The sequence below is a fragment of the Ylistrum balloti genome, unplaced genomic scaffold, assembly GCF_031769215.1.
Source record: "Ylistrum balloti isolate Yb309-2 unplaced genomic scaffold, AGI_CSIRO_Ybal_v1 Utg370510, whole genome shotgun sequence".
Taxonomy (NCBI): domain Eukaryota; kingdom Metazoa; phylum Mollusca; class Bivalvia; order Pectinida; family Pectinidae; genus Ylistrum; species Ylistrum balloti.
This window is the reverse complement of record NW_026782329.1, coordinates 892,978-908,565: the sequence shown is the minus strand read 5'-3', so window position 1 is coordinate 908,565 and position 15,588 is coordinate 892,978. Positions and strand designations below refer to the sequence as shown.

The 15,588-nt window shown below is 33.9% G+C and overlaps 2 protein-coding genes across 2 annotated transcripts in view; both read left to right on the top strand.

Annotated features, from left to right (window-relative positions):
• The window catches only part of LOC132555660 (trafficking protein particle complex subunit 11-like), a 29,102-nt gene extending 26,783 nt beyond the window's left edge, over positions 1–2,319 (top strand). Inside the window, exons 29-31 of the mRNA XM_060220012.1 lie at positions 9–237; positions 479–646; positions 1,031–2,319. Coding sequence (XP_060075995.1) covers positions 9–237; positions 479–646; positions 1,031–1,063 — 430 coding nt within the window. The 3' untranslated portion in view covers positions 1,064–2,319. The remainder of the gene's footprint in view (positions 1–8; positions 238–478; positions 647–1,030) is intronic.
• A 1,233-nt stretch (positions 2,320–3,552) lies between these two features.
• On the top strand, positions 3,553–13,018 carry LOC132555698 (trichoplein keratin filament-binding protein-like). The gene is made up of 15 exons (XM_060220059.1): positions 3,553–3,573; positions 4,423–4,613; positions 5,237–5,345; positions 5,970–6,071; positions 6,288–6,344; positions 6,578–6,646; positions 7,492–7,665; positions 8,224–8,336; positions 9,067–9,133; positions 9,543–9,653; positions 9,895–9,956; positions 10,317–10,398; positions 11,275–11,460; positions 11,828–11,971; positions 12,773–13,018. Exons 2-15 carry the CDS (start codon positions 4,423–4,425, stop codon positions 12,800–12,802), a joined length of 1,497 nt encoding a protein of 498 aa, XP_060076042.1. The 5' UTR covers positions 3,553–3,573; the 3' UTR covers positions 12,803–13,018.
• The last annotated feature ends 2,570 nt before the right edge of the window (positions 13,019–15,588 follow it).

The window sequence follows — 15,588 nt, the reverse complement described above, 5'->3', positions numbered from 1 at the left end:
TGTTTCAGACACACAGATGAGAGTAAAGACCTTCCGTTTGTGACCACATCTTTCCCGTTACCTATAGTTAACACCGAACATATTCCGATCTCTATGGAGTTACGTCTGCCAGCCTATGGCAGTGTAAAGAACCTGCTGCCACTCTCTTATGTCATCAATAACCGTACCCCGTATCCTCAGGAAATGGAAGTTACAATGGAAGCCAATGATAGCTTCATGTTCTCTGGAAATAAACAGGTAGGTCGAATGGGTAATTGATACAAAGGTCATCTTATAGGTAATTATGATATAATAATAGTTATATTACTCACTATCATTCTGTTATTTGACCATATGTAGTGTGAAATTTCAATTTGAGAAAAGAATTAAGCTATATTTGTTTTACAGGTCTGTGTTTTAGATAGGTTTTTGTTTTATTCTGTTTTACATCTATTTTCTGATGACAAAAATGAATCGTATAATGTTGTGTACATTGTAGTTCCATTTCCGAATCCTGCCAAGTAAGGCCTACAATCTAACTTATAACCTGTTTCCACTGGTCGCGGGACATGTGGCCTTGCCTAAACTCCATGTTAACATGCTACGTTACCAAGGCAACATTGATCTCATCACACAGAAGATGATTCCCACTCATGTCTTTATCAAGGTGAGTAGCTTTGGCCCAGATATGAAAAGAGTGTCTCTCAGAACTGGAATTCAATTGTGATTCAATCTTTCAAAGAATTCAAAAATGTACAAATTTAGGATGTGATGGCATTCCCACAAAATTAAGCCGGTAAAAGAAAATATGAATGGTACAAATGTCTTTCTCTGAAATTGTGCAGTTTGTAGTACATGAACATTATACTTTTTAGTTGCTACTAAGACATATTTGTTTTTAAAATCAGTCATCTCTTGTGAAACTTAATTGGAGTTTTATTTGTAAAAACAGGTGATTTCCTCTTGAAAATTGTGTGTTTTCAGAGTTTGTGAAACGTGACCTGTACAAATCACCAATTCTATGTGGTATAGTATTGATTTTTGTTTTCAGCCGACTGGCAAGACACTGGACTCCTCTGGGTGATGCAGGGCAAGCTACAATTTAAAATTTTCCTTGTAAATCCAGAAAGTGGTCAATACCTTCTAGTTTGATCCCAGTAGTATTATTATAAATCAATGATCACAACAGTTCTACACATCACTTGGATATCAATTCAAATTCTACAGCTTAAGGTGTTATTACTGAAATTACCTCATTAAATTTGTCACCAGGTGTTGTACCTGTGATAGTTGCTTTTCTTCGTTAATGTTTCTGTCATTTCGTGTGATAAAAAATACAATTCAGTAATTATATTGACATTACAATTAATTTGGTGCAAAAAAAATGTTGATAATAAAGATGTTTACTGAAGTCATAGTGAAAGAAAATCTTTAAATACACTACTGTGAAAAAAAAACATTTTTTTTTTTTTTTTTTTTTGAAAATCTGTTTCCATGGTATAAAGGTCTTGATGCTTTGATTGAGAGAGAGTACCAGGGTAAATGTGTTTTAGTACTGATTATTTTGTGATGAGAAGGGACCAGTGCAATAATATTTTTGAGCATCGTCATTATTTCTTGTGTATTAAATGTGAGCTTCTTTATTGAAAAAGATAAAACTTGAAATTTGGATACATGCACTGTAATAAAGAATTGCAAATATTTCTGCACTATTAAAACTGAATGTCAAATTCTAGATTTATATGTTGATATTTGTTTTCGTTCACTGGTCCACAAACAGAGGGTGTGTTGAATTCACCTGTTCTGTACATGTAAATAATTCATTAATTTAGGAATACATTTCTCTTTTCTGGATATGTCACCAGTAACATTATGATAGTGCACATTTATGAAGACAACTAGTGTAAATTTAATTGATGTATGATGTTTTGTGATAATGTTCAGTAAGACTTTTTACACAAGTGTATGCTGGTTTTATTTGTTGTCATTTAAAGATCAGTTTCATTAAACAGAATTTAATCAAGAAATTAGGATGTTAATACGAATCTGGTATTGTTATTGTGTGTATGTTATAGTGGTGTAGTATATTCTGTTTAATCAATGCTTACCGTGTAGCCTTTTCAACATGTTAGATACTTGATGTAGTGGTCATAAATTGTTTTTATTTGAAAATTTAAGAAACTTTCCTCATTCAGTGACCACATTAAAACAATGTAAAATAAGATGCCTGTGCTATCAGTTAGTTGGCAATGATACGCCAGCAGTGCAGAAGATAATAACACTCATCCCTGTTTGACATTAATGAGTGCATCTGTTGTCAATGAACAATTGGGTACAAAATAAAACAAATACAAAAAATCTCCGCTTTATTTGTTATTGAACATTTTCATCTCCAGCAGTTCAGTCCTCAGTTACATTTACAGAAACAGCAGAAAGACAGACATGTTAGCAAAATTTTAATTCAGCTTCTAAACTGATGAACTTAAGACATAATACAAACAAAAAGAGTTACAGAGAGACTTTTAAAAAAGTACAAAAATAATAAGACCATGTGTTACGCAAGGGTAAGTGTCCTAATTCTGCTTCAGTGACAACTTCTGCCTGTAAATCTTGGTCATCACAAGTAATAATGTCACATTCTCATATGAAATCAAAGTTTACAAGAATGAAACCCTCAGGCATTCTGATAAGCTGCTCAGCTTCAAACACATCTAACTTCATATCACACAAGAAAAGGGAATATTTCTGCTGCATACAACTTGAAGGCGTTCATTTGAACACACTGGGTAGCTCCTCATTGGCTTAAGATCATGACGTGTTCTTGCCTTCTTAAAAATGGAGTTATTAAGATATCCATACAATTTGCCCCTGTAACCTTGAAAGTTGGCAGAAGGGATTACTTTCAATTAGCTTGGAAAGCCTTCATCACGGAATGCTTGCGTATAAGTGGTTAATTTTTTTAAAGATATTTGACCCTGTAACCTGTGACTGGGCATGTTTTGCAGAAGAAACAACATGAAAAGGCGAAATGGTCGCAAGCAGCCACCATGCCATTATTCCAAATGCTACTGACCCCACATTATGACCCTGTTCTTATTGGTTTTTGAGAAAGGTACAGTATGGTTGCGATCTGTGAAGAGGAAAAGCTGACGTCGGACGGTTGTGTATCGTTTCATAGATGTTGAATCTAAGAATTTTTGTGGCACCAAATGGTACAGAATACAACTGAAACACGATTTGTGAAAGATGTCTTATTCTTTTATTAACAAATTAATTGTGTACGGCCTTTGTCATTGAGAATGCATCAATAATTTTAAATAAAATCACCAAACTTAAAGGAAAAATCTATATCAATGCTTAAAATATCGTACCAGCAACATAGTTCAAAATTTATTGAAAATATCTTGACCTTTTGTTCAATGTTGTGTGTTTGTCCAGAATACTGGCTTTTAATACCACTGAAATTTTGTTCGTATTTTCGACTTTGACCTGCCTGTGTACATTAATACCAGATTGCGCATGCTTCGTAACGAGCAATGTTTGACTTCCTGTTGACATTCGATACAAAATTCCTCATCAAAATAATTTATAAGCGTAAGTATTGCATCAAATTGGCGAATACCGACGCTAATTCTAGGTATCACTGTTATATGAAGTATATATTTTTCCATCATGTAGATTGCATGATATGAAAGCAAGTGAATTTGTTAAAAATATCCAAGCAAACCACAAGTGTCAACGTGAATGTACTTGCTCTGTTTTGTGGGAAATTGAAATTACCGCGGTTGATAATCTCGTACAATGTGTTCATTGTTATGTTTCGTTATTATCATATTTCATGTTAACCCTACTTTGATATTAACTTCATATATTTATCATTGTTTGGAAATATTTTTACTGTGCAAGTTCTTTCTGACCTAAACACCAGTTACACGGTTAGCAGCATGTAGTGTTGATGGTGTACTGTGTCTCAAATCAGAAATGCACTGACAATCTGTCTTTCGGACAAGGAAAACTCTTTTACTGTTAAGGCTTTCGTTGTTTACCAAAAAGTGTACGTTTGTCGCCAAAGGAAATTCGGACAAGTGTATGATTCTTACAATACATACACTTCAAAGATCAATACATCAGTACGTGTACCACATATACCTATACACAGCGAATGGTAGACTTAAAGGAATCAAATCTCTGTCCACTATATTTCCATAAGAATTTAAACCGAAAAAAATATATTTTATGTTGATAAAATTATCATTAGAATGTGTTTTTATATATTATAGAGATGACAGTTTTTATGTAGTTTATACTGTATCCAAAGTTTTTTTTATATTATAGAATAGACTGCATGTCCAGTATCAGTTATGATTCTAATATGACAAGAGTTTACTTGACTGTATCCATTTTGTTGCAAATAATAACTGTGATATGTTTTCTTTGGAACAGATGGCACTACCAACAATGCCACGCTACTGGACTTCCAGAAAAAACGTGTATGAACAGGCTATCATTAAACAACGTAACCATCAAAGTGACTTCCACGAACGATGGAGCAAAGACGCAGAATATTGGAACAGATCAAATGTGGCAACAAACAAGCAGAATTCCTGGGAATCAGACGCATCTCTGCGTGGAAGGTAATGTTGTGCTAAAGAGCATTTAACCAATAAATTGTTTATGATATTGTAAAACTAGATTTTATATGAACGGAATACTAGAAACTTTCCTTAAATGTAGTTTTGAACAAGCATGTCTTTAACAATATTATACATCTGATATGTTTTGAGAGATTTTTATTAAAATATGAAATATACATTATGAGCTAAAATAATTCATCCATCTTTTTTGTGTTGGTTCCAATACCTTGACCTGTGTACTAAGACACCCTGTGTACTGAGACGTATTTTTCTCAGTCCCATCAAGTGTTTTATAAGACAGGTTCATCTGAAGTAATAATAGCAGAATATAGTATTTCATGACAGAGATTTCTTATATTCAAAATGTAAAGTGAATATACTTCCATCAGATCTATTCTTCTACTTGAAATTAAGTCTTTGGAAGTAAGTTCACAGCAACAACAAATGTGAAGTCTCTGCAAAAATACAAATCAAGTCAGAAACTTCACTCAATAAAATGGTTACTGTAAATTACTTACAATTAAGAAGAGGAAATGGTTGATATTTTAATGTTCTATCAAAAGGTAATTAATAGGCAAGGCTGTAGACATATTAATGATTGTTGAGGTTCCATTGAATTTTAGCCTAGAGAAGTATAAAGCAGACAATGAAAAGAATCTGAAGGCTATCAACTTACAACGTCGCAGATTGTTGCTGGCTGACATGCTGAAACAAGAACGACATGAATTTGAGGTAAAACAATGTTAGTTTTCTATATATTAGCTACTTGGTACAGAAATTGTTAGATTTGACAGACGTAAAAGGCAAAACATGATTTGTTCAATTACAAAAAAACATTAACATATTGAAAGAATGCAGTTCCAGTTTAGTTTGAAAAATTCCGATGTAGGGGTTAATCTTCAATTTAGGTACCAGTAATACTACTCATTAAGAAAAATGGGAGATTGTAGGATGGACCTTTTGAAAAAAAAATGGAAAATTTTAGACAATGAATATAGGGGGATGAAATATAGATTGCATGACACTTATTTGGGTTAAAAAGATCCAAAAGCATTGTGAATAGATTTGATTTTATGCTGGCATGATTTTCAAAGATTTTATTACAACATTTCTTGAGATATATCAAACCACACACCCTTTGCGAACCCCATTTTTTATATTTTGCATTTACTTAACGGGAATTAGTCCTTATTTAAAGGGGAAAACATACTTGGGAATACTGCCTTTTTTGGTAGTTGCATAGGTTTAGATTTACCCCTGGGATGAATGCCATCTTTTTTAATTCAATGTTGCTGTATGATCATTACTATATGTATAAACTTATAGGTGATAACAGTCTATTGTTTGTATCTCCAGGCTGAGATGAAAGGGTACTCCAAAGCTAACTACACACGCCTAGAAGATATGAGAGGAAGAGCAGATGCTCTACGCAGTGCTAGAGAGGAGAAACGGAAAGGGGTAATAATATGTTGGAACTAAAATATTGTAGCTTACTGTATTATACTAAATTTTTATAATGTATTTTGAAGAAATTGTTAATTAAGCAAAATATATCACAGAAAAAAAGGATATGAAAGAAAATGTAGAACTGATTCCAGTTTATAATTACTGGTAGATATTATATTAGAAATTGAGTAACAAAGTTAATATTTTTTTGTTTTATTTTTTTAACAGTTGGCAGAAGAAAAACTGTATGAACACTGGAGACAGAACAATCCTGATCTGAGACAGGTAAAACCGACACTCATTGAAACTCATACTTCTATTTCAGTTGTGAACAGGCACATATGGAGACTAAAACTCTTATACATAAATTATAAATTAACAGATAGTATTGTTTTATTAAATGATGAAGAATTATTGTAATATACCTGACATTGATAAGGATAGGAATAGTTTATTCAGGAAGCAGGTTTCACTCTGCTGTAAAAGTCAAGAGTTAAGAAGCATTGATCTCTGTATAGGTGGAGCAGGAACTGGTGAAAGACAAAGTGGTCGGCAGCTGGGCGGGGCAGGTGGATGAAACTAAAGCTGTGAGTATATTTAGAAATTTTTGCCCAGATTTGTGAGTAAGTTTTAATGAATTGGAATCTATAAGAAAGGACTATACCATGAATTTTCATTGGTCTTTTATACAGCACATATTAAGTTCATAAAGAGTGATATACTTGCAAAAATTTATCTTTGAACTAGTGCTTAGTTTATTTGGAGCTCTGGACTAATAATACTTTTTATCAGCATGAAAAAAGGTAATTTTCCTGAATGGGACCCAAGGACCTTCATGTTGACTATCAGTAAGTGGAAGATTCTACAGGGTCCTCATATAGACTCTGTGTAACCAAACAGAAGATTCCACAGGGTCCTTATATAGACTCTGTGTAACCAAACAGAAGATTCTACAGGGTCCTTATATAGACTCTGTGTAACCAAACAGAAGATTCTACAGGGTCCTTATATAGACTCTGTGTAACCAAACAGAAGATTCTACAGGGTCCTCATATAGACTCTGTGTAACCAAACAGAAGATTCCACAGGGTCCACATATAGACTCTGTGTAACCAAACAGAGGATTTCCTGGGGCCCTGTTATATTCTGTTGTTCAGCTTCTGATATCTGAAACTCTTATAATCACGTGTAGACTTTCCCTTGCTAATCTTGTTTAAATATTTCATGCACTCAGTTTACTACTGGTAAAGGTTAGCCAGTGTTTACCTTAGGATCAGCTGTTCCCTTGATCATTTATAGGGATGAACATGAGTGATCTCAGAGGTATTATTCAATCCTGCCTTTCATATTTGTTTCCCTTCTGATTATCAAGGAGTAGAACAAAATATGTTGATACATGTATCAATGAAAATTTCTGCTTTCCATCTCACAGAGGAAAGAACAAGAAAAGAAAGAAATAGAACGGATAGAACTTGAAATGGAAGAAGAACGACTAGCAGGCATAGATTCAGATAGAAAGAAAGAAGAAGAGAAATTGGATGAAGAAAAACGTTTGAAACGTATACTCAAAGAACAGATGGATGAACTTAAAGATAGAGAATTTGAGGTATGTAGAGCTCAGGATGGTCCCTAGGGATATAATGGGGCTATATATATGCATAAACTCTATATTTATTCTTGTACAATCTAAATTTCACCACTTCCTCAGGAGGAAGTAGAAGGTCTGGGGTAATGAAATGACTTCAGCAGGAAATGAGCTTTAAGGTCATTTACACCGACATTTTCATTTTGTGTTTATAAAAAGTTACTAGTGAATTGAGAAAATCATGAAAAAATCATTCTGCATAGTTACAGAAGTTAAGATTGGATGCAGGAATTATGTATAGATATTTAGCCATAATGGATTTGTATAGTTCTAACTATTGTTTATCTACAAGTGTTGAAACTTCACAAGGCAAGTGTACTTGTACTCTGTTTACCTCTGGTATCTTTGTAACAACATTAACAGTATATTGTTACACATACTCAACATAAGAATTCAAGTCTTGTAAATCAAACCTTATAAGTCATGTAGCCATTGTGATGTTAAGTCATGCAATGTGTTTATTTTCAACGAAAAGACATTGTATACTATTCATGCTCATAACCAAAATAATTATTTCAGGCTGACAACTTAAAGAAACAGGAAGAAGAGTTACAGCAGGAGCAGTGGAGGCTAGCAAGGATTGACGAAGAGAGAAGGAGAGTAGAATTGGCTCGTCAGCAGAGGGAGCATGGGTAGGTGATTTTAAATGGAGTAAAGATGGTTTGTCAGCATCGGGAACATGGGAAGTTGATTATGTGGAGATTAAAGTTGACTTGATAGCAGAGAAATCTTGAGTAGAAAACCATGGGAAGGAGACCTTGATGAGAGTAAAGATGACTTGATAGTAGAGGAAGCATGGGTAGGTGGTCTTTGTGGGGAGTAAAGGTGACTTGATAGTAGAGGAAGCATGGGTAGGTGGTCTTTGTGGGGAGTAAAGGTGACTTGATAGCAGAGGAAGCATGGGTAGGTGGTCTTTGTGGGGAATAAAGGTGACTTGATAGCAGAGAAAGCATGGGTAGGTGGTCTTTGTGGGGAATAAAGGCGACTTGATAGCAGAGAAAGCATGGGTAGGTGGTCTTTGTGGGGAATAAAGGTGACTTGATAGCAGAGAAAGCATGGGTAGGTGGTCTTTGTGGGGAGTAAAGGTGACTTGATAGTAGAGGAAGCATGGGTAGGTGATTTTTTATCAGGTAGAACTGGCTTTATTTTATTTTTGGCCTTGTAGGCTTTTTACATACTCAATGATTTTTTACAAATGGGAAAATCTTCCATTTTAAAAAAAAATCATGTGTAATGAAACTCACACAAATTTAACCATTAAGCTAGGTGAATATTTCTGGGTAAAATCACCGCTGTTTGAACAATATCAGACTTTAGTTTTACAATTTACAAAACACATGTTTCTAATACTTTCGATTTCAGGCGTGTGCTGCTACGACAACACAAAACTCAAATGATGCGCCGATCAAAACAAATTCAAGCTGAGTTGGTATGTAGTGTAAATAAAAGCAGATTCACATAAGCTGTTATTAAGTTGAATTTTGCTGTGGATCAATATAATTTATTATTTGAAATGATGAGTTACATTTGGTTACTGAAGAAAATGTGTCAACTAATCGTTCACATGGAGTAGAATGAGGAAAAAACAAAGGGGGAGCCTACTGTGAAATCATTTATTTTTATGGGAGATTTATTTTCGTTAATTTTATGGGTGTTCTTAATCCACGAATTCATTTGTCAATGAACTACTATAATTAATTAGTTTAAGGATAGTTATGGGACTATAATTATCCTCAAATCAGATGTCACAAAATAGTGAGTTTTTTTAAAACCATGAAAATTTTTACGATAAGAAGATTTCTGTGTATTTTAAAATAGATGTTCATCTTCACCTTTAGGAACTTGATAAGAAGATCTTGAACTCACTGATAGAACAGGAGCACGAGTTAGAACACATCCAGACTGCACGACGTGAAAAGGCTAAAGCAGATGCAGAATGGATGAGACAGGTTTGTGTGCCATTCCTTGGGTAGAAAGCCAAAGAAGAGTAGTATATCACATTGAATTGTTAGTGTTGTAATATACTAAAATGGAGGTGACCCTGACTGTTGATGGGATGGTAAACCCCGCAAAAAAAAATAAACTTAAACTTCAACTTATTTTTAACTGTATTTCAAAATCACCAATAATTGTACACATTACAAAGTCAGAGTCAATGTGAGTGATGTGTGACATTGTATCATTATGTAGGTGATAGAAGACCAGATCAGACTGGAAAAAACCAGAGAAGCTGAACTAGAGATGTTATACCAGTAAGTACTTCTAAAATAGTGTCAGTCATGTTGATGGCATGGACATATTGTCATCTGTATTTCATTTAAATATAAACTTTATTTATTTTACAACAATATTGCAAAACAAATTATAAACTTGTATTAATCACTGTTGTTGGTCTGTGGGAGGACAAACCCATGTGTTGGAGTAGGTAAGTGTATTACCACAGTACCACCTTATCACCACTATATCATTTATTGCTCTGTTATAAAACAACTGTCGGGCAATTTTTGATTTCAAGTCATATTATTGTGAAAGAGTGTCTGAAGAAATTTTATCGATCAGCTGTTTAATTTAATTAAATTGATTAACATATCAATTATGTGGGTTTTTTTCAGAGACGAGGCAGCACGTATGTGGCAGAAACGGGACGCAGAATGGGAACGTGAGAAGAAAGCAAGAGAACGACTCATGCAGGAGGTAAGTTTAGAGTCAGTTATGTTATTTCAGGGTCAAAACATTATTATATATAAGTATTATATAGTTATGACTTCATTGTAGAGTCAGGGACATCGTTTTAGAGTCAGTGAGATAATTCTTTTAGAGTCAGGGACATCGTTTTAGAGTCAGTGAGATAATGTTTTTAGAGTCAGGGACATCGTTTTAGAGTCAGATAATTTTTTTAGAGTCAGGGACATCGTTTTAGAGTCAGTGAGATAATTTTTTTAGAGTCAGGGACATCGTTTTAGAGTCAGTGAGATAATTCTTTTAGAGTCTGGGACATCGTTTTAGAGTCAGTGAGATAATTCTTTTAGAGTCAGGGACATCGTTTTAGAGTCAGTGAGATAATGTTTTTAGAGTCAGGGACATCGTTTTAGAGTCAGTGAGATAATGTTTTTAGAGTCAGGGACATCGTTTTAGAGTCAGGGAGATAATTTTTTTAGAGTCAGGGACATCGTTTTAGAGTCAGGGAGATAATTTTTTTAGAGTCAGGGACATCGTTTTAGAGTCAGTGAGATAATTCTTTTAGAGTCAGGGACATCGTTTTAGAGTCAGGGACATCAATTGAGAGTCAGTGAGATAATTTTTTTAAGTCAGCAATCACTGTAGATAAGATCTTTTTGTGAAATAAGTTTAGAATCGGTGACTGTTCACAAATTGTGCACATTATGCAGTAACAATGTTTATGTAACAAAGGAAAGTTAAGTCAGTATATTTAGAATGTGGGTCACTGTTTAATATAATGGATGATCTGTAAATATGATCCATGTTAATGCTGATGACTGACAACATCGGGAGGAATCTGATGTAGCTAATTTTCTGGTTTATAATTCTGGTGCTCTGTTCCTCCAATAGGTGTTAGATGATCGACAACAGCAGATTGAGCTGAGGATTGAGGAGAATCGAGAGCAGCAGGAACTATCACTAAAACACCGGGAACAATTACTACGCGAGATGGAAGTAGCCAATCAAATGACACACAGAGAGCAAAAACAAGCTGAGGCTCAAAAGGAAGCTTTCAAATTGGATCTAAAAGAACAGGTGAGCATTTATATTTGTTGTTTAATTGTTTTATTGTCACTAACTACATTCACAGTTGTGTAGGAAGAACAAAAAAGAATTAAATACATGTTGTGTTAATATGGTCATAAGGGACTAAGCTTCTCTGTATTACAAACTTATATCAGGTTTATGGATTGAAATTCTTACTTCTGGTCTGGTATATATTTAATAGTTTACAGTAAGTGAATTACACAAGACATATGATTAAAATATTTGAAAAGACATCCTCAGTTTGGTTGTAACAAATTCGGTAGCACATGAATGTGACGATTAGATTGTATTGACTTATGATAGTCCTTCTATCAATAAATCATTTGATATTGAAACATTCTGTATGTTTTGACAGATGTTTTCACGGAAAGAACGTGAGGAGATTGCAAGACAACAAGAGGAGGCAGAAGCCATTCGTGAACAGGCAGAGAATCAGGAGTACACTGAATTTTTGAGACAGGAAACAGAGCGCATGAGGATCCGAGGACCTACACCTAGGGTAGGTTAATTTTTACAAAGGATTTTGTCATTTTAGTTAACAACTCTGTTATGTCTTATTATGATGAGCACAAGAAAAAAATGTTAATTTTACTTTGTAAACAGAATTTCTTAAAAGACTCATGTACTCAAGGTATTCATATGTTCTACATATCATTACAGCATCATATTTTTTTCTTCATATAAAAAGAAAATCATTTAATTCAACTGTTAGTGTATGACTATGGTCAATAGATTTAAATTTGTGTATATACAATATATTGATAGTCAGCATGTACTGATTCACCTTATCCTGACAGTCATGTTCATCCTCGACTCATATCACCATAAAATATCATGAAAATAATAATGATTATTGTAAATAACAAATTTTATACCAGTATGACAATAATCATTTGGGCTTGTACCAACATTTTGTAACATCAAGAAATTATGATAGCATTGCCAGCAGAAAAATATACGAATGGCAGAGCAATGATTTAAAAACAAAGAAATTAATGCTTTTGTAGTATATTGATACAAGGAATGAATTTGACTTGGAATTTAATGTGATTATTCCCTATATTGATTATCTGTGGTACTTTGTAAAGTTAAGTCATATATATATACAAAAAAGTCAGAATTTGTCTTCAGTTTGATCTGTTGAATCAGAGCATCATGATGTTATAAAAGTGATAATTTTATTATTAACTGATAGATATACTGTCATCTATTTAAGATTCTGTCAACATTACAAAATGATCAAATTCTCTTATCTTCATTTATTTCAAAACTTGTTTCTCACGAAGCTCTGTTCTTACAGCAACATGGAAGAAGACAGGCATGGAGCTAGTCTTTGTGATACAAGTACAGGATATGATAGGAAGAGCCAGAGAAACACTTTCTCCTGTTGACATTTTGAACACTTTACAACAAACCTGAGTGCTCCTCTAGTCTCAACAACAAGAAACCAATCGGTTTTGGAACTGTGGCAGCATTTCAGCCTCTTGTTGTAAACAAGTTGAATGACTTGTTTCTCTTTTATGAACTGATCTGACAAGAATGTTAACAGATCAAGGGTCGAAGTAGATATTGTTCTAAAACTATTCAATTTTTCTCTAAAATATATGTATTACTACTAAAAGATCTCAAGATATCTATCTATAATAAACATATCCAATTACAATGATGTAGTTTCATGTACAAATGTATTGTCAGTGTAGGGTCACGAATGAATGTTATATGTTCAACTTATGATAAGCTCAGTCCACTTTGGAATGTCACATCTCTAACTGTCTGGAACATAATTAGTGGAGTAGCCATGACGATATTATGTACACAATGTGTAATGAGTGTCAAAATATCTAAAATGATGCTCCTTGAATTTTCTATGAGTCTGATTCGGTGAAAGTTACGACATTGAAAAGATCTGATATGTATTTGATGATTACATACAACAGATTGAATCATAATCTAGTTATAACGTGTGTGAGTAGGAACCTGTTTGATTCTAGTTATTTGTCAATATTCAAGTACAGTAAGTTCTTTTTCAATTTATTACCAAACAACACTTCCCATGTTTAAACCTGTAGATCAAATTTTTGCCTGGGAAGTATTTCAAGTTTTGTGTACTGTTCCTAATATCTAACACACACATTTAGTTTTTAACATTTGAAGATACATGTATTTAGAAGAAGTGACAAACATTCATTGTACAACACAGGCCTCAACAACATGTAATGAAAGTAGAAATTTTACACGAAATAGAATTCAGCAACATAATCTTCATTATTTATTTAAAATTTTCTGAATTTCGACATTTTGTAGTTCATTTGTTTTCTGTCACATTTTGCAAACAGCTTGTATTTCAAAAATAATTTGGTGAATTTGATTATTAAGCATTTCTCAGTGGATAATCCTTACATTCCTTTTATGTTTTCAATGTTATTGAGGCAGGAGTTATGACCAGAAGTTTTTCTCTAAAAAGTGTTATTCTAAAAATAGCTGTAAGGAACATCATCTACAATAACCATAGAATTTTCTCAAAAATTGTGCCGTTTGTAGGGAATGCAAGTCTTAGAAATAAAAGAGGAACACTTATCGTACAGGCTTTAACAACATACACCATAGTACAAGAATCCATGTTCAAAACCATGTCATTTGTTCAAGACTTTGGTCATATGTGAGAGCAGTTTCTTCTTCATTTTTTTTTTTTTTTTTGGGGTCTTTTTTTTTTTAAGTTGTCTCCGTCCGAAAGCCATACTCTTAACATATAGCTAGTCTAGTGCTTAGATTGTGGCCGTGGGTGCCTGCTGGTTACAGAGAATCTGTAAGACATCTTTCATGATAGATAATGTCTTATTTTCATATTGATAAATAACATGCATATTTATTGTACATAGATACTAAGAATATGAAATAAATTGTAGATACTGAAGATTGTTCTGAATTTATTTTGACATATCTGAAAGTACAAGGAAGTGTTACCTATAGCTATCATGACACTGATAGTTATTTCTTTGCAGTATAAACTACTGTAAGCATATTCTTACCTTTTTGGCCCATATTAACTAAAGATTAAGACCCAAATCATTGACCAACACTGTCAGTGCTAGGTTTGTGGTTGATGCATACTGTGACCATTGTCAAGAAACATATTACGTAAGCTGATGCACTTCCATTGGTTTTGAATTTTGACAAATCCTTTGTCGTGGTATACCTCATATTTAACAGATCAAATCGAAGCATATGTAGGTCAAATACAATGGTCCTTGTTATATGTAATTAAACAGACATATTTGGTATTCTCCTATCCCGTATCTACCAAGAGTACTAGTGTGATTGTCAAAATCTAACATTTCAGTGCAGAACAAACTGCCAATATATATTTCCCCTGTAGTACACGTCATTAAGATCTGATGTCAGAGTAGCTCACTCTATTGTTAGCTTTTATGTACTTGCTACAAGTCAAGAACTAATACCACGTCTGCAGTAATTGTATATCTGGATAGTACACACTGTCAAGTCCGATATGTTTGAGACATGTCTTTGGTGTTCACACTGTCAATATCTGCTACATCTGGATAGTACACACTGTCAAGTCCGATATGTTTGAGACACGTCTTTGGTGTTCACGCTGTCAATATCCGCTACATCTGGATAGTACACACTGTCAAGTCCGATATGTTTGAGACATGTCTTTGGTGTTCACACTGTCAATATCTGCTACATCTGGATAGTACACACTGTGAAATCTGATATGTTTGAGACATGTTTTTGGTGTTCACACAGTCATTATCTGCTACATCTGGATAGTACACACTGTCAAGTCTGATATGTTTGAGACATGTCTTTGGTGTTCACACTGTCAATATCTGCTACACCTGGACAGTACACACAGTCAAGTCCGATATGTTTGAGACATGTCTTTGGTGTTCACACTGTCAATATCTGCTACACCTGGATAGTACACACTCAAGTCTGATATGTTTGAGACATGTCTTTGGTGTTCACACTGTCAATATCTGCTACACCTGGATAGTACACACAGTCAAGTCCGATATATCTTGACATTAGCCAAGATTTAATGATCATGTGATGATATCTGTGAGGATAACAAACAACAAGGACACCAAAACC